Source organism: Stylophora pistillata, chromosome 9, assembly GCF_964205215.1.
Source record: "Stylophora pistillata chromosome 9, jaStyPist1.2, whole genome shotgun sequence".
Taxonomy (NCBI): Eukaryota; Metazoa; Cnidaria; class Anthozoa; order Scleractinia; family Pocilloporidae; genus Stylophora; species Stylophora pistillata.
The window spans coordinates 16,433,834-16,454,850 of record NC_142527.1 but is presented as its reverse complement, the minus strand read 5'-3'; the positions used below and the strand labels follow the sequence as shown (position 1 = coordinate 16,454,850).

Below are 21,017 nucleotides of genomic sequence, written 5' to 3'. Positions count from 1 at the left end.
ACACTGCTGACCTTTGAATGAAAAACTTGCTATTGTTTTTTTACATTCACCAAAAAGTTTTCTGTGGAAGATGAACAACAGCAAGTGGACCCTTACAGTGAGTTGAAAATCAGCTCTGATGAAGTGCGTCGGATTATAGTAACCAGTAACCAACAACATTTGTACATCCTCAGTAAACACAAGGTACAATGTAACTGAATACTGAGTGTCTAATCTTCAATCAAATGGAATGCTTATGCCTGTATGTTTTAACCATGGATGCAAATATCCCTAATAGAAATCATGGTTGAACATGAAAGATGTCAAACAAGTTTATCAGAAATCCTGTAAAACTTTTTAAATTTACTTAATTATAAGTATTAAACAATAGTCCATTTTACAGTTGCGTGCTTGGTTGCCAAGCCTTTGAACAGGAGTGAGGCTAGAGATGACCTTGTTATGATACAAACCTTGCTGCCTTTCAAATGTAAATCACTTTGTTATCATGCTAACTAGATACAGGTCTCTATCACAACAAGGTCATCTTTAGCCTCACTCTGAATCAAAGGCTTGGCAACTAAGTACACAACTGTAAAATGGCCTATTAGAATTGACCACTTTCATAAATGGCTGCTGGATTAATATTCTTTTGTTTAAATTTAAATTAGCCTTTCTGGCCTCGCTTGAGATAATGTATTCTTTTGAATTTTGTACTGGAGAACGACGCCAGAAAGGCTAATTTAAATTTAAATAAAAGAATATTAATCCGGCAGCCATTTATGAAAGTGGTCTATAAGTGTACAGTAATGGGAATCATTGTTTTCCCCTTCTTATTTAAATTGTAGCCATCCAATAAGTCTGATTTACCTGTATGACTTTGCTTCACATCTTCTATTCTTGTTCAAAATGATGCAACATATGACTCATGAGATACTTGAAATACCCCATACTAGGTAAGTAAAGATAATAATTCTGTGAGTGATTAAATTTGATTTACTAAAGGTGACAAAATTACCTGTTGAAGACTGCAGTACTTCTGAATCTTGTGATAGATGCACAAAACCTAATGACCCATTCTGTGGCTGGTGTACATTGTACAAGAGGTAATTTTACATACATCTTGAAGGAGGTTGAAAACTTGTTTTATTTCTCCAATTTGCAATGTTTTTTGTTTGTTTTTTCTCTTAAATAGTGTTATTCTTTTTTAACTGTATATCATAAACTTGGATTAATTAGTTGCAGTGCAAGCTTGAAAGGGTGTAAGGGTTACAAATGTACTGTCAGTGATGTGAAAAGGAAGCTGATAAGAATCTATTTTAGGAATACATTGTACACTTAAACAACATGTTTTTGTGAAAGTGTAGTGTGATCATCCATGTGAGTGTAGTCTTGAGAAGGACTGTTGTCGGTGGTGGTGACTGATGTTTCAGTAAAGTTAGGTCAACCTAACTTTACCGATGGATCAAAACAGACCAATCATGACAGACTTACGCCACTTGAGTCTTACAGCCAATAACATCACGGCAAAACTGTTGTCGAAACGTCAGTCACCACTACCGACAACAGTCCTTCTCAGGACTACACTCACCTGGATGATCACACTACACCTTTACATGTTGTCCCTGGGTTCAAACTATTTACCGCACATCATGAATGTATGGGAAATTGCTATAAAAATGTGAATTTTAAAAATTTGCAGTTTGATGTGTTTGAAAGATCTTGTTGTTCTTTTGCAGATGTTCTCAGAAGACTAGCTGCCCTAGTGCTGATGCACATCCACTGCGATATGTGACAGAGCCATCCAACTGTCCACTATTTGCCTCTATCAGTCCTGAAAAAGTTCCCCATGGTCCAAGTATTGAAGTGTGTGAAGCAACTGAAAGATACAGTAAACATTCATGGGCCAATTTGTTTGAATTTTTTTTCATGTCAAACTTAGCAGCATTAATTTAATGATAGTTTCCAAGAAAAATTTTGGTAAAATCTTGCAGCGCACATGACAGGCTTTGCATTGATAAGTGATTTTGACACGTTATCAACTTCAAAATCCCCAAATTATCAATTTTGCTTTAGTTACTCTCATAATTTCAGTCAACCCTCATTGATTCAGTGATACATGTAGATAATATAGAAATGTCTTTTTTCTTGTCAAAGCTGACCGTAAAGGTATCCAATGTGCCACCATTAGCAGGATTGAAGTGCTTTGTAAATGGGAAAGAACAGAAACCAACAACTGTGGGCCCAGGAAATGAACTAAAGTGTCAAACACCACCGGAGAAAGATTTGCCAAGTATTACAAGTGATACAGGTACAAAATAATGTATATATTTTTGTATTTAAGCTATTAAATAATTGGCTAATTACAGTACAACACACTACTTCAACCTGAGCCAACCAATTCTTAAGACAGTACCATTTTAAAACCAAATAATTGGTTGGAGTTTCTTCAATTTTTGATCTTTGTTATTGCACAAATATATTGATAATATATATATTATTTTCTTGTCTTCTCCTCATTTGTCTTTGTAAATTATATAGCAAGTGATTGTGAACAAAAAGAATTAAAATATCAAAAGAAAAAAAAGAGACTGAAAAGGATGAAAAGTATATCTTGTCTGCTTGACTGATTTTCCCTCTCTCGATGATTGCAGCCAAATAAAGAAAAAAATTATCAGTGACGGGTTTAACTTAGTAATAAAATAATGTTTTTAAAAAAATGGCACAACTTTTTTTCTTGGTGGAAACATATTTCTTTTGCAGTGGGAGCAGTCTCAGGTGGGGAAGATTTGTATAAGCTAGTTGGTTTCATCAATCCCCAGGTTTATTCTTCTTTTTAGATTTTGGAGTAAACAACGTATTGTATTTTACTTCAAGGTGACGTATGGGTGGATCTTGCCCTCTACTCTACTGAGTCGCAGCTGTTATTCCTTGTTAAAAAGCTAGCATTTTATAGCTGTCCTGCAATTAAGGGGTGAGCATGTTGTCCAATGTGACATTCAATTTTGACATCAGACTCATAGCCCTACATGCATCTAATAGTGTAGAGGTTGACTTAAATTCTCTGGAAAACAACAAACTATAAGAAATTGAACTGTTAGTGCTTTCAACTATTTGTTCTCTGAAATGAAAATTATGGTAGTTGCAGAAACTTTGTTCAAGAGATTTGCACTTTTTTAGGCTGGGTCTCTCTAAGGCTTTGAGGATTACTGTAAAAGCTCGCAAATAAGCTGCACTTTTTTTTCCAAAAATCATCACTAGAAATTGGGGGTGTGGCTTATCTGCGGGAACATTTGAAAAAGTGCCTGGTCACTAAGCTCTGAATGTTCTGCTCACGTTTTTGTTGTTATGCAAAAAATCTATGGAAAAACTGTGTTGAATGAAGAAATTCCAGTCAGCAAATACCAGAAAACGACCAATCTTATGTGAAAGTTGGTAGAAACAATGTTCATTATAATAAAAAAGTGCTAAAATTGAAGTAACTGAATGTGAGTAATTATATAACAGACAAGTAGATGAATAAAATATTTACAGAATGATGTAATACAAAAGCGGGTACTAATTACAGCGGGACAACAAACTTGATATTAAAGGTGTGAACTAAAATGCTAGAAAAGTGTTATAATGCTGTAATTGTTTGTTAAGTTCAGGTTTGATCTTGTTTATATTAAAAAAGCTAAAACTCAAAGAAGCTTTTTATGTAAATAAGATCAAACCTGAACTTAACAAACAATTACAGCATTATAACACTTTTCTAGCATTTTAGTTCACACCTTTAATTTCATGTTTGTTGTCGCGCTGTAATTAGTACCTGCTTTTGTATCATATCATACTGTAAATATTTTTTTCATCTACTTGTCTGTTATATAATTACTCACATTCAGTTACTCATTGATTGAAAATGGCATAAGCATGCCGAAACATGTCTTTAAAAAAAGTTGCATATATCTTACAATATTTATCCTACTTGCTACTACTACGACCTTATTAAAATTGATTCAGAAGTATTTTCCATACAATGTAAATGATGAGTTTGCGTTCAATGAACAGTGGATGAAGAAGACTTCTCAAGACTCTACTTTGGATTTCTTTTGATTTCTATCAAAAAGCTTTTTTTCAAACATTTGAGCTGCAAAATTCAGGGTGCAGCTTATCTGTTAGTGCGGCTTATCTGCAGGCTTTTACGGTATTTAGTGAGTTCATTTTTACAGTTTCTTTCATCCTCAAATGTCATGCATACCTTCACTACTTTGTGCAACCACTAATGATTGCACTATTTCTCTTTTGACACACATGATCTACCTGTGTGCTGACCTCCATCTTATGAATAAATCTCTTTGAAATTGTATGTGTAAGCAGGATTACCACCATATGAAATTTTTCTTTAGCTCCATTCAAGAGGTCGATCCCAGTAAGCTACTGAGTATCCATATGTTACGTAATTACTAAAAGAAGGATTGACCTAAAACCACCTACAACCATCTAAAACCACCTACAACCACCCACAACCACCACCTACAACCACCTTCAGAATACTATTGTGTGACAATTTGTGACAATTTAAATGCACACCAGAAATGTTGTCGCATGTCTCGCATGTCATGACCAGGGAAAAACACCAAGAGAATTTTTTACACGTAGTTACTAAAACAAGGAATGACCTACAATGAGCTACCATGGGAACAAGGAATGACCTAAAATGATCCACAATGATTTACAATGACCTACAATGAGCTACAATGACCTGCAGGGAGCTATTATGAGTGTTACGAAAAATTGTGGCGTGGCTTGCGTGACTTTCTAGCCCCATGATGGTGTGATGGCCTTTTTGTTTTGCTGTCTAAAAATATCAATGAGTTAAAGGTGTTGGCTCATAGTCTCGCGGTGCTGTGATACGTGACCTTATTAATGGTTTTGATATGAAAATATCAATGAGTAAAAGGTGTTGACAGGCCAAATATGACTCATAGCCTCATGATAGTGTAAAATTATGGGAGGCTTGTTATATAAGACCCTTAAAGACATCTTAAGCCAAAGGTTTTTGCATTTTTTTTATCATTATCGTCATTAGACATGTCTCATTATAATACACTGTAAATTCATCTCCAAGCTAGAAATTCTGTTATCAAACACGTTACGTTAATGCACATGTCTCCTGTTTTTTTTGTTTTTTTTTTTCGCCTTTTTTCTAAAATCTTCATTTACTTCATTGCAGGGATCTTACAGTAGCTCACTGTAGGTCATTGTAGGTCATTGTAGGTCATTCCTTGTTTTAGTAACTACGTGTAAAAAATTCTCTTGTTTTCCCTGGTCATGACATGCGAGACATGTGACAACATTTCCGTTGTGCATTTACATTGTTACAAGTTGTCACACAATAGTATTCTGAAGGTGGTTGTAGGTGGTTTTAGATGGTTGTAGGTGGTTTTAGGTCATTCCTTCTTTTAGTAATTATGCCATATGTTATTTATTTGACTATTATTCAATCAGGTGGTACATGTACATAACGTATGTTTAATCCTATAAAGTAATAAATTTCACATCCATTTGGAGGAGACAGTGTCAATTATATAGGTATAATGGGCACTATTACTTATCATGATACTATCAACAGATTTTGTAAAAGTTTCCTGAAGCCTGAGTGCTAGGATATTATCTTAGCTTCTTTTTAGCACATTTGCTTGTGCATCCCATGCCTGAGAAAAAGATTTGCTTCTTTCATGTACATTTGTGGAAAAAACATTGTGATTTAACTGCAAATTCATGTGATTTAGATGCATAAATTGTGCAGAAGGAAACTACTCTTGCAACTGGTGCACATATCTTGGGAGATGCACCAGTAACAGCAGTGTGGACTGTCAAGGGGAATTTATAATGCCTCCACAGGTATCTATCAATACTGCATAGTGTACAGTACTGAGCAAGAAACATTTCTCATATGGTCTTGTTTTAGCGTCTTAAATAACATCTTGCGAAAATTCAAAACAAACCTTTTTTCGATACTTACATTTTCATAACTCTCAATAAAGAAACGACAACTTTAAATTTAAATTTACAAGACATGTTTTGGCATTCTCGTGTCATCTTCAGTTGCAAATGAGCTATTAATGGTTGTACATTTGAATTTATATTAAGGTACGTTACAAATAATAATGTGTCCGGACTTGTGTTACAATTTGAAAATTAGATACGCTTAGAATGAAATTAGCTAGCGCATAACTAGACCAAAAAAAAAAAAATTATAATAATAAATAAATAAATAAATAATAAAAGACAAAAGAAACAACATAATTAAAAGGAAAGAGATAAATCTAGATGCTTCAATTGCTGATTAAGAATGGGTTTTTCCCACTTAATATGCAATGCCTCTTTGATCTTAATTTGGAGTTTTGAGGCGGCAGAATCTAAAATCATGAAACATTCTGTTTCACAAGAGTCAAGACAGGCCCTTGATGATTGCAGGTGTCTATAAATATGTGAAGACTTGTCTGACCAGGGGTTCTCATGAGCTCGTGTACAAATGTGGCTAGTGGTCTCACCAATGTAACTGGCATTACAGCCAGCACATGAAAATTTATAAACGACACGCGAACTTAGACCTAGCAGTACTGAATCTTTCACACTGAACATGTTTCTGAGTTTAAACGTACTGAAGACTAATTTAACATCCAAATCAGATTTACAGTAACATTTGAGTAGTTGTCTTAACTTAGCCTGAGCGATCTTTGAAAACCGGCCAACATAAGGAAGTTTATAATGGTGCGAAGAAGGTTTCCTGGAGTCAGTTGAGTCGTTCTGAGTAAGAGAAGGATTATTTTTCTTAGCTAGATACCTGTAAATCATCCCGTTTATGACCCAAGATGGAAAACAGTTTTTCCGTAACAAGAAAATAAGCTATTTTCATTTTATGTGTATCTAATTTTCAAATTGTAACGTAAGTCCGGACACGTCATTATTTGTAACGTACCTTAATATAAATTGAAATGTACAGCTGTTAAAAGCTCATTTGCAACTGAAGATGACATGAGAATGTCAAAACATGTCTTGTAAATTTAAATTTAAAGTTGTCGTGTCTTTATTGAGAGTTATTGTCACTCTGCTGTCTTTACATCCGTTTGGTTACATTTCATCTTTTAAAAAAAAGTGGATATAAACCAAAAAGAAGATATTGTACACAGCTCTGACTGAGAGAACAATTGCTACTGTTCAATACAGTTGCCTTTCATCATCTATCAAATAAATGTCATCTTACAGTTATGTATGTGACAAAAAGTCTTTAAATTGGGAATTCTGCAAATGAATCACTGGAAAGCATGGTGTAATGGTTGTGCCTGCTACATAATGAATAGGGCGGTATCAAGTTTTTAAAGAAACTGTGGCGCTGAATCCGTGGGAGTAACAAGGTAATTGGGGTTTTATCAACTGAGTTAATGAAAATGTAAATTGGCCATCGTAAAGAGTTTTAAAAGCTGGTGGTTCTAGCATTAGTCATCAGGGCCAATTGAAAGGCTAATACTTGAAACATTTTAAAACCCTTTATGGTGGCCAATTTACAACTCCAGTCGCTGTAAGTACATCCTGGTTGACGATAGTGAATAATTATGTTGTGCTCTTTATAGGAACGAGCTGCTGATTCCAAGGGTTGCCCCCAAATAATAGCTGACAAGTCACTTTTTGTTCCTGCACAAGTTAACACCAGCATTAGTGTGCCTGCTAAAAATCTTCCTCCAGAAAAGGTGTTGTTACATACTTAACAAAATGCTCAAATACAAGAGACTTAAAAGTTCTTATTTATGGCTTTGTTGGTTGTTTTAAGTGGAAACTGTTTGATTTTACCCTTGGATTTGAACAGGCCAAATGTTACAGTTAAACAGCCACTAAATAAAAAGCACTTTAATTCGTCAGCCAAAACTACCTTGCCAATGGTAGCCAATGCCAGCTAATAGAAATGAAGAAAACGTTTTGAGCGAGTAGGTTGAGAAGTCCAAATTAAAATCCAACAAGGATGAAATTAACTGGTCCAATGTACTCATACATTTAATATTTAATTCCTGAGTTTCTCAAATTGCATTATTGATACAATTGCTTTGTTTGATTTTGGGGTAATCATGCTCATAATTTCAAATCAGCCTTAGGCCTTGCTATTACTTCTCAATTACACCTCAACCCAACTCAATCCTATCACCATTACTAAGAATATTTTTACAGTAGGCAAGATAAGATTAAAATCTGTTAGATGTGTTTACACCAGAGGTGTGTCTTTTTGTTTTTATGATGACTTTGTAGCTTCTTTTTGGTTTAGTATGGTTATAGTTAAATAATTCAGTGGGTAGGCTGGTGATACTTTGAATCAATAACTATCTACAGGGTGAATTTCACTCTGAAATTGTTTTCTGTGGTTTGATTGTGGCTATTGTTGTTGTGTGGATAGACTGGCTTTACTCATAAATGTTTGTGAGTTGACTGTGATAGTGTTGATATGACCAGGTTGGTCATACCAGGTTGGCAGGTTGACTCTGACTATTGATTATAAACCATCATAACATAAGTGTACCAGTTTATTAGCTGGTAAAGTGATAGAAAGTATGCATAATCGTAGACAGGCTTCAAGTTCATAAATACTGATGTGAATAAACATCTGTGGGTTGAATGTGACCATAAAATTGATGTTTGTGGAATGACTGACCATGTCACTGTTTGCCTGATAAATTGTTTTGATTTCTGTGGATAGGGTGTTGCCTCTTACAAATGTGTTGTAACAGTTGATGGATCAAGGAAGACATCAGTGGCCTATCGAATTAGTGATACAGAGTTAAAGTGCTCTCCTTTGGAAGTATGTGTATTTATGAAAGTTGTTAAATTGTATTTAGAAGTCATGATATTTAAGTGAATCATGGAAAATTATTCAGTAGTGGTTATTGGAAACAAGTGCCTTAAAGCAAAACTCATATTGTTCTTATGACTCCATAGTTACTCTTGGCATCCATTTCACTTATATTTTTCTGTTAAGTCTGCTGACTAGGATGAAAGGCTTTCATGTTCAGTTCCTGTATGGGGTGCAACTGATAGATTGGTTAAAAATTTAGCATTCTTTTGAGAAGTGTCATGTATTCAACCAACAGCTGAGATTAGTAAGCATTAAATTCTACCTATTGAAGAAAAAAAGGGCCCTAATTAAGACTGTGTATTGTCACACTGCACAAGGTTTTGCACACATATTGTGTATATGAGGCATTTGATAGACATGGTTAAATATATTCTTTGAGGGTGACAAGCCATATTTCATTTCAGTATTTATACATGTAGGTCTTCCTCATAAACTTTGTTGATCCTGGATTTGAAAATTCAACTGCAAAAAAAGACAAAATTGATGAACTGTGTCTCAGTCTTTACTTTGGGATGAATAGAACCCTCACTTTTTTTAAAACAGGATCGGTAACTGACTTCTTGCTGTAAAATAACTTATTAAATGCTGATTGTTGTGCAATAAATAATTATTATGGTTAGGTTGTGGGGAAATGGTAGTAACAAACGTTTACATCCTTTTAAAGAAGAAGATAAAAAATTGAAAAAGAAAATGAAAGACTTGTTAGCATCAGGGATCAACCCAAGGTCAAGAAAAGTGCTTTCCTTTTTGAAAGTTTCCAGAGTGTATTACTTATCATTATGAAAACATGCTTTCAGTGAGTAGAGCTCATGGATGAAACATGACTCTCCCTAACCAAAAGTTTTAAAGTACGAAGTCAGTTTGGTGCACTTGACATCTGAGCCCAGCATAGTTCATTTTGCGAGTTTTGGGGCTGGCAGCCACTTTGATTAATAAGTCTTTGAAGTAATTCTTTAAAGGATCTGTGAACCAGTTTCACTTTATTTTTATTGTTAAGTATTTCTACAAAGCATCCATCAAGAAACAGGAGGTGAAATTAGAAGTGATCTTTAGGAATTCAGATGTCCTGTACACGCCAAATACTTTCAAAGGTAATGTTTATAAAGCTTCATTTTTTATTTGGTTTAGAATACAAATATGATGAAGACTGCCACTCACTATGTAGTAGTGGAACTGTTGTAATCATTACATGTTAAATGAGCCTGACACTTCATTGTGAGGCAAACAATTAAACATTCATTTATTATACTGAATAATTGTTAATTTATTGATTAATGTGTGTGATGATTTGAAAATTGCATTCATGTACAGCAGATGATACTTACAGTACAATACTTAAAAATAAACACCATGATATAAAATTTAAAATTACTCAAACTATGGGGAATACACCATTTTCAAGATTTTTAAAACTTAAGTCTTGGTTACATTCATTAGCTAATTATGCAAAAGGAATAACCATTTATCTACAGTACTTTAAGGTCACTAATAATTATACATGAAATAAATACTCAGTTCTGATCGGTTAAGATAAATGCAATTTTCAGGTAATTCAGTGCAGAAGAGAGTAAATTCAGTGCAAAGAAAGTAACAAACCAGACATTCTGATTGGTCAATAATCAAAGAAACTCAGAATTACAATTTGGAATAAATAAGCACAAGTAAATTTTTTCAAAGACCACAAATTGCACTTGCCCTACGGGCTCAGGCAATTTTGTTAGTCTATACTTGTGCTTATTTTATTCCAAATTGCACTTGAAGTCATGCAATTACCTAGACAAATAGGAAGTGATGGAGATCTACGTTCATTGATTTTTCATGTATTTAGTGACAGGTTGCTATTTCCTACAATTTTTGAAATTAGGATAGCTTTCTAAGTTTGTTTAAGGAAGCCATATGTGATAGGTTGCTCGAAGGAAACAGTAAATTTAGATAGAAACTTCAATAAACCTGTTAGAAATGTTGCCTAAACATCTGTTTTGTTTGCTTTGAATTGAAAACAATGTAAAAGTATGTATTATGTCACCTCTAACTTCAGGCTGAGTAATAGTTTAGAAATATGTTATAATTTGAATATATCAACAAAGTTGAAATGGTAAAATGGCCACCGTTACGATTATAAAAACTGACGTTTCGAGCATTAGCCCTTCGTCGGAGCGAATAGGGAAATTGTGGGTTGTGTGTGCTTTTAAAGGCAGAAAAAGGAGCTACGTGATTGGTGGGAACATGGCAACGAGAAAAACACGAATAAATTAGTGGAATGAAAAGCATTCGTTGATACCTGTGGGATTTAGACTGCCAGTTTGAAAGATGAGCTTTTGTTCAAGAGTTTTCTGGCTTTCCGTGCTACCTAAGTGTAAGGAAAGACTGCAGATTGCTATGTGTTGCTTAGAATGGTTAGGTAAATTAAAATGTCTAGCGACTGGTTTCAGTGTGTCCTTGTCATTCCTCTCCACGTCGCGAAGGTGTTTTCGGAATCGGTCACTTAGTCTTCTGCCTGTTTCGCCGATGTAAATCTTTTTGCAATAAGTGCAAGTTATGCAATAGATTACATTGGCGGAGGTGCACGTGAAGTGATTGGTGATCTTAATGGATCGTTTGGGTCCCGATATTTTCTCAGTGTTGTGAATGAAAGGACACGTTTTGCATCATGCACGAGTGCATTTAAAAGTGCCTGGTTGGTCATTAGTCTGAAAAGAACTTCTGACCAAAAATTGCCTAGGTTTTTGTTGCGTTTGAATGAAATGAGCGGAGGCTGCAAAACCTCCGCTCATTTCATTTCATCAAATTTTGTTGATATATTCAAATTATTTCGTTATCCCCACCGACGCAGCCCCAAACAGTTTCTTTAGAAACTATCAACCTTTAGAAATATGTTAATTTGTTAGATAAAATCTTAATTTTTTCAATTTGCTTTTTTTATAAAATAAATATATTCTGGAATTCAAGTAAGATGGAAACCAAGACTGTGCTAAAAGGGGTGAATTAAGGCCTTAAAGACTAGTCAATACCAAAACAAAACTGTAGTGAGGGACCACTTAAAAAGTGCTGTCATTATGATTGATTTGTACATACCTACATGTATTGCTACTTACTCTTGCTACAAAGTACGTAACTTCAAACTTTTTTCACCTTTGGGTGTAAATTATGTTTAGCACTTAAAAGAGTCGACAATTGAATCAATTTCTGAACATAAATATATATATGTTGAGTTAGAAAAATGCAGACTACACTTTGATTCCATCTTATATTAGGCGCTACTAATTGATCGTTCAAAGGCCCTTTTCTTGGATTTTGTTGGCCCTTTAGGTGTGGATTGGACTCAGAGGCCCTGCCAAGGGATCTTATTATGATTAGTATCATTTAAGGGCCCCTCCAGGGATTTTGTTGCTAATTTGCCTTTTCGGGCTCCAAAGGCCTTGTTTTGGGATTTTGTTACGGTTTACAGTTGTTGTAAAAAGTGGGCCTTCCCTTTTTTAATGCTTGCCGCATTGCTTCTTTGCAATTGATTACGCCACTCATATTAACATAATTATTTAGTATTCTTATCTCTTAGTTTTTAGGGTTTGTTTCTTGTATTTTGTCCATTGCTTTCTTTGTAATTAGGTTTTTTGTTTATTAGCACCAGTTCATTAGTCATTATCTGTAATAACGTAATCATTAGCACTTCGATCCTATTTAATGCTCTTTTTTTATTTCAAAAGTTGTAAATAACTGAAGAAGGTCTCTGACCGAAACGTTTTTTATTAAAATTTTTTATATTTTTTACGTCAGAAGTTGTCCATCCTCGCAATTTTTTAAACTTTCTATATATAAAATTATATATATTTTTTTTTAGTGTTGAGCACTGTAACGGAAATCAAAACGAAGAGTTCTTATATAAACATATAGATATATATGTTTTTTTTTTTAGTGTATCTCTACAAGTGTTGGGTATCCATAACAGACTGTAGCAGCTGTCACGTGGAAGCTGATGCAGATTATCAATGTGGGTGGTGCAAATCTGTTTCAAAATGTGTTGTACAAAAAGCTTGTGGAGAAGGTGGAGCGTGGATTCCACCTACATCACGGTGCCTTACAAAACCCAACATTTCTAAGGTATTACATTCAATTTAATTTTATCTTTTCTTAACTTCTAACATATAATAGTTTTTTCTGATTTTCTATCTATCTTGTATCTGTTGTTGAATGCCATAAATATAGTGGTAACATTTTTCATGGAGGTTTCTTTGTTTAGTATCAAGCAATGTAAATGGTTGCTAACAATTAAAGGCAGAAGCAAAATGTTTCCGTCATATAATTTCTTATTTTTTCCTGCCATCATTTCATGGGGCCCTTTCTTCAATTTTAAAGAGAAATGCTGTAATGAGTTCGTTTTTATTTTTTTAACATGTCTTTAGGTATGGCCATTAACTGGTCCAGTGACTGGAGGAACAGAGATAGAAATCCATGGATCTGACCTTGGAAAAAACTTTGATAACATAAAGGATTCTGTCATGGTGGCAGGCATGAAATGTTATCCTGACCAAACCAAATATCAACCCTCAAAAAGGTAAATAACAGAAATGTCTATTAAAACTAAGCAATCTTTTGTTTCTGAGACTTTCATGCCTTGTTGTCTATTGGACACTCAACATGCCAAGTATGAAACCTGGCCTTATTCAAAATTTGTTATAATTCATAGAAATAATGTTGACATAGTGAGCTTGTACTCTTAAATGATTGAATGCTCTGTGCATATTTTCTTTTTTGCAGGATTTTTTGTAACACATCAAATAGTACTGGACCTTTGAGTGGTCCAGTTTCTGTGAAGGTCAATAAAATCGAAGGAAAGTCAAAGCAGCTTTTTTCCTATCAGGTCTGTTGAAAAAATAAACACTGCTATTTTTATAGTAGAGTTTACCAGGGTCTCTATGATCACTAATGGCTGTGGTATGTATACTACTAAGTAGAATGGACTTATTTTTTGGCATACAGCTGTTTGAGCACAATTTTTGTAACACACCTTCACAAGTTTCTTTCACTTAGTTGGGTTTTTCACAACCAGTTAATATTGTCTTTGGAGCATGGCTGTTTTCCCAATCATTTGGAGAGTGGTTTAGAGTTTAAGTTGAAGTAATTTATTTAGATATGATTAACAGTTCATATTTGTTTCAACTTTGTAGCTAACACATCTGAATAGGGTCCAAATGATGAAGATCAAAGATCTTGATGATTATATTCTTTGTATGCAATCTCCTGTTACATATGAAAAGATTCCGTTTTGAATTTGCTGTGGTAGATTGTCTCCCAGTTAATCACAGTTGGGTATTAGGAAGGGAAAGAAAATATCAAACATTTGGCTATGAGGGCCAATTTGTTTCTGTAAGTCATACCTTTGCCATAGTGTGAAAGTTTTACCCTCAAAATGGTGCAGATGAATGCTGCAAAGGAAAACCACTGTTCTTTTGTGGTTAGAAGTAGATGTTAAACTGAGCATTGTAATTGTTCTTGCTCTTTAGTGGTTAAAACAGCCTGGCAACTTACTTTGATTAAGGCCATGGGTTCTACTAGCATTTTCTTTTTGTGTGTATTTGTCCATGGATATTTGGCATATGAAATTAACCTCAGAAATTTTGGTCACACTCACTAAACTTCTATCCAATGGTAGAGGGTTGATGACCACGGTCAAAGTGTCCTTTATAACAACACCTACTCAACCAAGCACTGGGTCATCATATATTGCTAAGAAATTATGTCACAGTTTCTATAAAACTTAAATGTACACAATCTTGCCTCATTAATGAGTTCTCCAGGTATCTTAGGAACTTATGAAAGATGGGTATTGAAAAAGCTGGTATTTGTGGTTAGAAAGATCTATACTATAATCCTTGAAGTAAAACTGTGTTCAATTTTGTCAAAATTAAACTTGTCGCTAATTGCTGAGCTTGGGAAAGCTGGTGCCGTAAAAGTTAGCAGGGAAGGAGCCCGGGGAATTCCAGGCACCACTTGCAGGTCTCCATGGTAACCTGGCAAGCGGGAACCACCCCGGCAGCAGCTGCTAACAGACACCGTCACACCGAAACTTGTCCAGTGGAGATACTTGCAACTTACCATACCCATTACTTACCTCTGCGGTTGAAAATGCCCTTTGGCAGGGAAGGGTGGGGCTAATGAATCTGCTAAAATTTGCTGAAATGGGCAACGATCACAATGATCGATTGCGAGCAAGGCTAGCGTGGTTTGCTCCTTCAAAATCTAGGGGGAACCCCGTAGAGCCTGTGCGAAACTATGCGGAACCGCTGGCTGCATTAGCTTGAGGTTAACCTTGCCTAAATTATATTTAGCCACATTAAATGTTAACTTGTATGTTAAGTTGCATTTGGCAGTAGCATGAGTTTCAATCCTTATTGTGCTGCTAATTTAATTAACAACACAATTCTTTCATGTTTTCACTTGTTTTCATGTTTTCACTTGCCATCAATGTCTACTGTATATGTATAAGCTATTCTTAACTGCTTTGTTCATGTATAAGAAATGTCTTTCTATTCACCCCTAGATCCCAGAGCCAATAGATTTTAATCCCAAGAAGGGTCCTAGATCTGGAGGCACAACTGTAAAAATAGCTGGTCTGAAAATGAATACAGGGAGACACATTACAGCTATGGTTGCTGGCCGAAAGTGTGTTGTTGACAGAGCTAAGTAAGTTCTCCTATTCACCTGTAGGAACAACTGTAAGAAAAAATGATCAGTTTCTCAAGTGGTTTGTTTGCACAGAATTCAGTATTTTTTTTTATTATTTAAAGGGAAAGAGGACACTTATAATAAGATACTGTTGAACATTTAAAAGCATATGGTCAGTGGGTGTCAGTACTAATGATTATATTACAATCTCAAAGAGCAGAATTTACCTTAACCCTTTCACTGCAAACAATTTTTTCACCCTGTGTGTGTCAGTAGTGCATTTTGTCAGTTGTTTTGTCATGTCTCTGATTGTTTGATTGTTTTACAGTATGTAGGGAAGTATTCATGCAAGTACAGCTGTACTATGTTTTAGGGTGTGCTGAGTAAGTCCTATTAGCATATGAGAAATCTGAAACAGGAAGTACTTAGTACGTCCTTGTAGTAGTGAGGGGGTTAAAATGTCTTAGCATTTTAGGTGATACTTAGGATTGCCCCTTGGTTCTATTTTTGTGATGTTTTGCTGGGGGTTGGACTACAATGGTCCATCTGTTATGTTTTGTCAACAGGGTGACAAATAACAGCATATCGTGTACAATTAGCAGAGCATTTAGTAGAAGGAAAAGAAATGCAGTAAATGCCAGTACAGGTGTCACAGTATCATTTGACGGTTTTACTCCAACTGGTCCAAGGGGAATATTTGTATTTACTCCTGATCCTACAGTTACATCTATTGAGCCAGATGAAGTTTTTTTTGGGTAAGTTTTTATTTGGCAGCGAGAGATCACACAGCCCTTTTAGAGTATTTCAGTTCCTAACTATATCATCTTTGTGATAAAATGTACTTTCTTCATCAGCTACAGTATGACACATTGTTGGGCCATGTCTTCTTCTTCTCTATATTTTTGAAGGGCAAACCCTAGTCATGCAACGTGTAATACACAGAAGTGTGACTATGCAGTAAGCATCTCTTTCAAGAAGTGTTGAGCTCCAAATCTTTTCTCCTTGTAGTGGAGGCCTGATGTTGCGCATCAGTGGCACCAATTTGGACACCATTCAGAAACCAAGAATGTATCTCGCATATTTTTCACCCAATGGAACTACTAAATTGAATATCACTGTTCAGGTAAAAGCTGGTAAACTTTATTTTAAATTGATGTCTCACATAAATGTAGGTACGTATGATGCATGATCCTTGCAGTAGAGAGCGCTATTTATGCAATAGTGAAAAATAATTTGTCGCTATTGCATAAATAGCGCTCTCTACAGTGAGGATCGTGCATCATACATATCTATAACCGCAGTTCAAAATATATGAACTTCATATATCCATCGTATAAATATAGGTGTAGTTAATTCAGCCTCACAATTGTAAGGGTCAGGCACACCTTTTTTCAACATTTTTACAGCCAGAAATTGTACAGGAACTCAAATTTTAGTAAATAAAGGCTGATAGTTTCGAAAGAAACTGTTTGGAGCTGCGTCGGTGGGAGTAACGAAATAATTTGGATATATCAACAAAGTTGAAATGGTAAATTGGCCACCGTAATGATTACAAAAGCTGACGTTTCGAGCGTTAGCCCTTCGTCGGACCGACGAAGGGCTAACGCTCGAAACGTCAGCTTTTGTAATCATTACGGTGGCCAATTTACCATTTCAACTTTGTTGATATATTCAAATTTTAGTATCTTGACTTCAACTTGTTCCACCGTTCATGCCACAAACATTGTTGGTTGGCCCATTTCTCCACCCATTTCTCCTGAAAGTATGAAACACAGGAGTGTTTAAAGCAGGACATAGAAGGACATCCAAATGAGATTATTAAAGTACTGAATTGTTATGATATTTTATTATTCATAGGAATGTGAATCAAAAAGCAGCACATTGATGGAATGTCTAAGTCCAAAAGTACCAGATTTTGTGGGAAATGTGTCAAAAGTGCAGGTTCAGTTTTTAATGGATGCTGATATACCATTGCGTTCAAACTACACAAGTTTAACAATGATTCCAAATCCATTCTTTGAGCATTTTGAAGATAATCTCTTTGTGCTGAAGACAGAAAACCTTATCCTTGAGGTATGAGTTACAAAGTCAGTTTATAAGAATATGATTTTGTATCTACCCACTTTACATATAATATGATTATGATTCTTCCCTACTTATCAACATCAGAATGAGTGCAATAGTCTTTTCAGTTATTTGTGCAGGTTGATTTAAAGTTGTATGACATTGGAGGAAGCTATGTGTATAATGTTTCATGGCCAACTTTTTTAAAATTCCATGCGACCATCTTTATGTGTACTCATTGCGTGTATTTTGTATTTTTTATATACAATGTAATGGCTTACTGTAATTTGCAAAACAAAACAAAATAAATATATGTTATTAGTGAAAACTAGAAATCTGTAATTTACAAAATAAAAAAATTGTTACTGATTTGCAAAATAGAAATTGCTTAATGATTTGCTGAACAAATTGAAATCTTTAATTTGCAAAATAACAATTTATAATTTGCATAGTGTTCTCTGTGAAATTGCCACTATGTGAATAAATCAATGTGTCAAAAAATTCATGCGAGTGCCGTCATGGCTGCCTGGGCATCATCGATGCTCATTATTTTATTGTTAATTCTTACTTCAAATGTTATCGAAGACTACTCTGTACGAGCTACTAGATTATTTAACCAACCCGAGTACACTCTAGAGGGGAGAAAACTCCAAGTGAGCGTTCTCCGGCGTGTTTTTGCATCTAAATTTGCTCTCAGGTGGCCAGCTCGTAGTTTCTCAAAGCACGGATGTTTGTGTCTAGCTCTTCTGTGTAGTCTCTTCATTGTGGACCTCACAGTCCACTGCGACGTGTCTAACAACCCTAGGCCAATCTTATGGAGTCATTGGAATTACAACAGTCTTCGCTGCAGTTCTTCTAAGAACAATTATCTTGCAAAGGAAGACAAGGTTATTAAATATTCAAGATCACAACTTTATTCTCTTTGAAAACAAAGTCTCTCACAAAACCCTCACATTGCCTTGGACCTGAAGACAAGTGGGCTTTTTCACAGCTGGGGAATGAGAGCAGGACTTAAAGTGCGACAAAGAACCATTAGAGAACAACCAATTCTATTGAAACTAGCTCCTTGAAATCCCACTTGCCTTTGCTGACTAAGTTGCATGACAACATCCGTGACAAGAATTTGCTTCGAAAGATTCCTTACGCAAAAATCTACGACCTCCCCATTGTCTTGTCTACCAACTTACAAGCACTATGAAATAAGACCGACAAATTGCGACTCATTGCATTGCTCAACAAGGCTGATGTGGTTTGTGTAACGGAGTCCTGGTTATCGCCCCAGACTGATGACTTACTAGTTGCTTTGCCTGGTTATAATTTGATTCGAAGGGACGGTGAAAGCGGTAGTGGTGGGGGTGGTGTTTGCATATATCTCAGGACTTTCTACCCTTGCAAGAGGCTGGTTAACTGTGAAGATCGGAATATCGAGTCATTGTGGATAATGTTAAAACCGTGTAGCCAACCAAGATCTGTTGCATGCATTATATTGTGTGTTATTTATCATTCTATGGCCAATGGTGAAATGGAGAATGCAGCGTTGTGTGATCATGTTCAGACAAACCTTGATACCTTAATGCACTGGTAATCATCACTGGATACTTTAACCCCACGTCAACCACGTTTAATATGAAAGATCTGACCCATGTGAATAACATCGAGCAAATGGTGAAATTTAAAACCAGAGACTCGGGTACCTTGCACTAGTTTCTGACTAACATGCCTAAATTATTTGATCTCTCTCAACTGCCAAAGATTGGTACTTCGGACCACTTTACCATCCTTGCTAGATGTGTGACACCCTCTCTGAACTCTCATATTAATAGAAAACTGCGGGTCAGAGATGTGAGAGAAAGCACCTGGCGACTCTTTGGTAGATGGATGTTAGAGAAGGACTGGGTCCATGTTCTTGAAGCGACCCCGTGTAACGAAAAATTCCAGCTTTTTTCTTCGGAGTTAAAAGGGGCTATTGAGCTTTTATTGCCATGGAGAATTGTTAAAATCAATAGTTCAGATAGACCCTGGATAACAAAGAGGTTAAAGTCATCCATTAAAAAGTGGCAAGAGGCCTTTATTAAGCATGGCAAGGACTCTAGCACCTATAAGATGTGGAGGAATTCTGTCCAGAAAGAAATTAAGTCTGCTAAACATCTCTACTATAGGAATAAAGTTGCTGATCTCGAGTTTGATCACTCGTCTAATAAGAATTGGTGGAATCATATTAAACGCTTGACTGGAAAGGATATTAAGCAGGATTGGTATTATCAATTCTTGGATCGAAACTGCTCGGATTTGCTCTCCCTCTCAAATAAGGTAAACAATTTTTTTTACCAGTTTGACAGATCATTTTACACCTTTAGAACCTCTAGTCTTGGCCCCTCAGGAAGTTCCCCCTGAATTCTTGGTATCTGAGAAGAAAGCCTTCCAGGCCCTCTCATCTGTGAAGATCGGCAAAGCTATTGGCCCTGATTGCATCCCAAACAGGGTATTGAAGGAGTTCACTCAAGAACTAGCACCAGTTGTCCAGGATATTTATAACGCATCCCTGATCGAGGGTTATTTTCCTGATGCCTTGAAGGCCTCATTGCTGTACCCAATCCCTAAAATCTCACCCCTGCAGCAGATGGAGAGCAATTTGCGGCCCATCGCTCTGACATGCACTCTTGCTGAGGTGCTTGAGGGATTCACACGGGACTGCTTGATTACACAAGTGTCTCATCAGATCGACCCTCGTCAGTTTGCTTGTGCAGGACATTCCACTACTAATGCGTTAGGCTATTTGCTACAGGCTGTACGTGAGGCAGTGGATACAGGGAGTTGTAGTGCTAGGCTTTTCTTTGCTGACTACTCTAAAGGTTTTGATATGATTGATCACAATGTGCTAATTGATGAGCTAAGGAACATGCAGTAATAATAATAATAATAATTTATTTCTTATATAGCGCTACTTACAATAACAGATCAATAGGGCTTTACAACTGATATCTCTAAATATTAAAATTTCATCTAATTAAAAAATAAATAGATAAATAAATAATAATTACATATTACAGTTAAATTGGCTATATAGAATCCATAATTTATCTACCATTAAAAGGTTTGCCTAAAAAGAAAAGTCTTAATTGAATTCTTAAAAATTTCTACAGATCGAATATTGCGTAGTTGCAATGGAAGCTCATTCCAGTTAACTGGATAATTGCCTTTCTGTGTAACAGGACTCAGGCTGTGAGGATTGAGAACATTATACCTGAGTGGAAAACTCCCAAGGGCGGTATACCACAGGGCACTAGGTTAGGAGTCATTTTGTTTACAATCTGACAAATAATTTATTGCACTCATGGAACCTTAGAATAAAGTTTGTGGATGTTACCACAGCCCTTGAAATAATCCCCAGGAACAGTGCCAGCCTACTCAATTTTACGTATGATGC

The 21,017-nt window shown here is 35.7% G+C and overlaps 1 protein-coding gene across 1 annotated transcript in view; it reads left to right on the top strand.

Annotated features, from left to right (window-relative positions):
* Positions 1–21,017, top strand: part of LOC111326064 (plexin A3) — a 58,058-nt gene that overhangs the window by 6,047 nt on the left and 30,994 nt on the right. The window contains exons 4-19 of the mRNA XM_022929995.2: positions 58–183; positions 982–1,082; positions 1,716–1,842; positions 2,134–2,287; positions 2,854–2,950; positions 5,751–5,862; positions 7,596–7,712; positions 8,708–8,809; positions 9,861–9,954; positions 12,777–12,961; positions 13,264–13,415; positions 13,619–13,721; positions 15,402–15,544; positions 16,093–16,281; positions 16,535–16,649; positions 17,384–17,599. Of these exons, the coding sequence (XP_022785730.1) occupies positions 58–183; positions 982–1,082; positions 1,716–1,842; positions 2,134–2,287; positions 2,854–2,950; positions 5,751–5,862; positions 7,596–7,712; positions 8,708–8,809; positions 9,861–9,954; positions 12,777–12,961; positions 13,264–13,415; positions 13,619–13,721; positions 15,402–15,544; positions 16,093–16,281; positions 16,535–16,649; positions 17,384–17,599 (2,133 nt within the window). The remainder of the gene's footprint in view (positions 1–57; positions 184–981; positions 1,083–1,715; positions 1,843–2,133; positions 2,288–2,853; positions 2,951–5,750; positions 5,863–7,595; positions 7,713–8,707; positions 8,810–9,860; positions 9,955–12,776; positions 12,962–13,263; positions 13,416–13,618; positions 13,722–15,401; positions 15,545–16,092; positions 16,282–16,534; positions 16,650–17,383; positions 17,600–21,017) is intronic.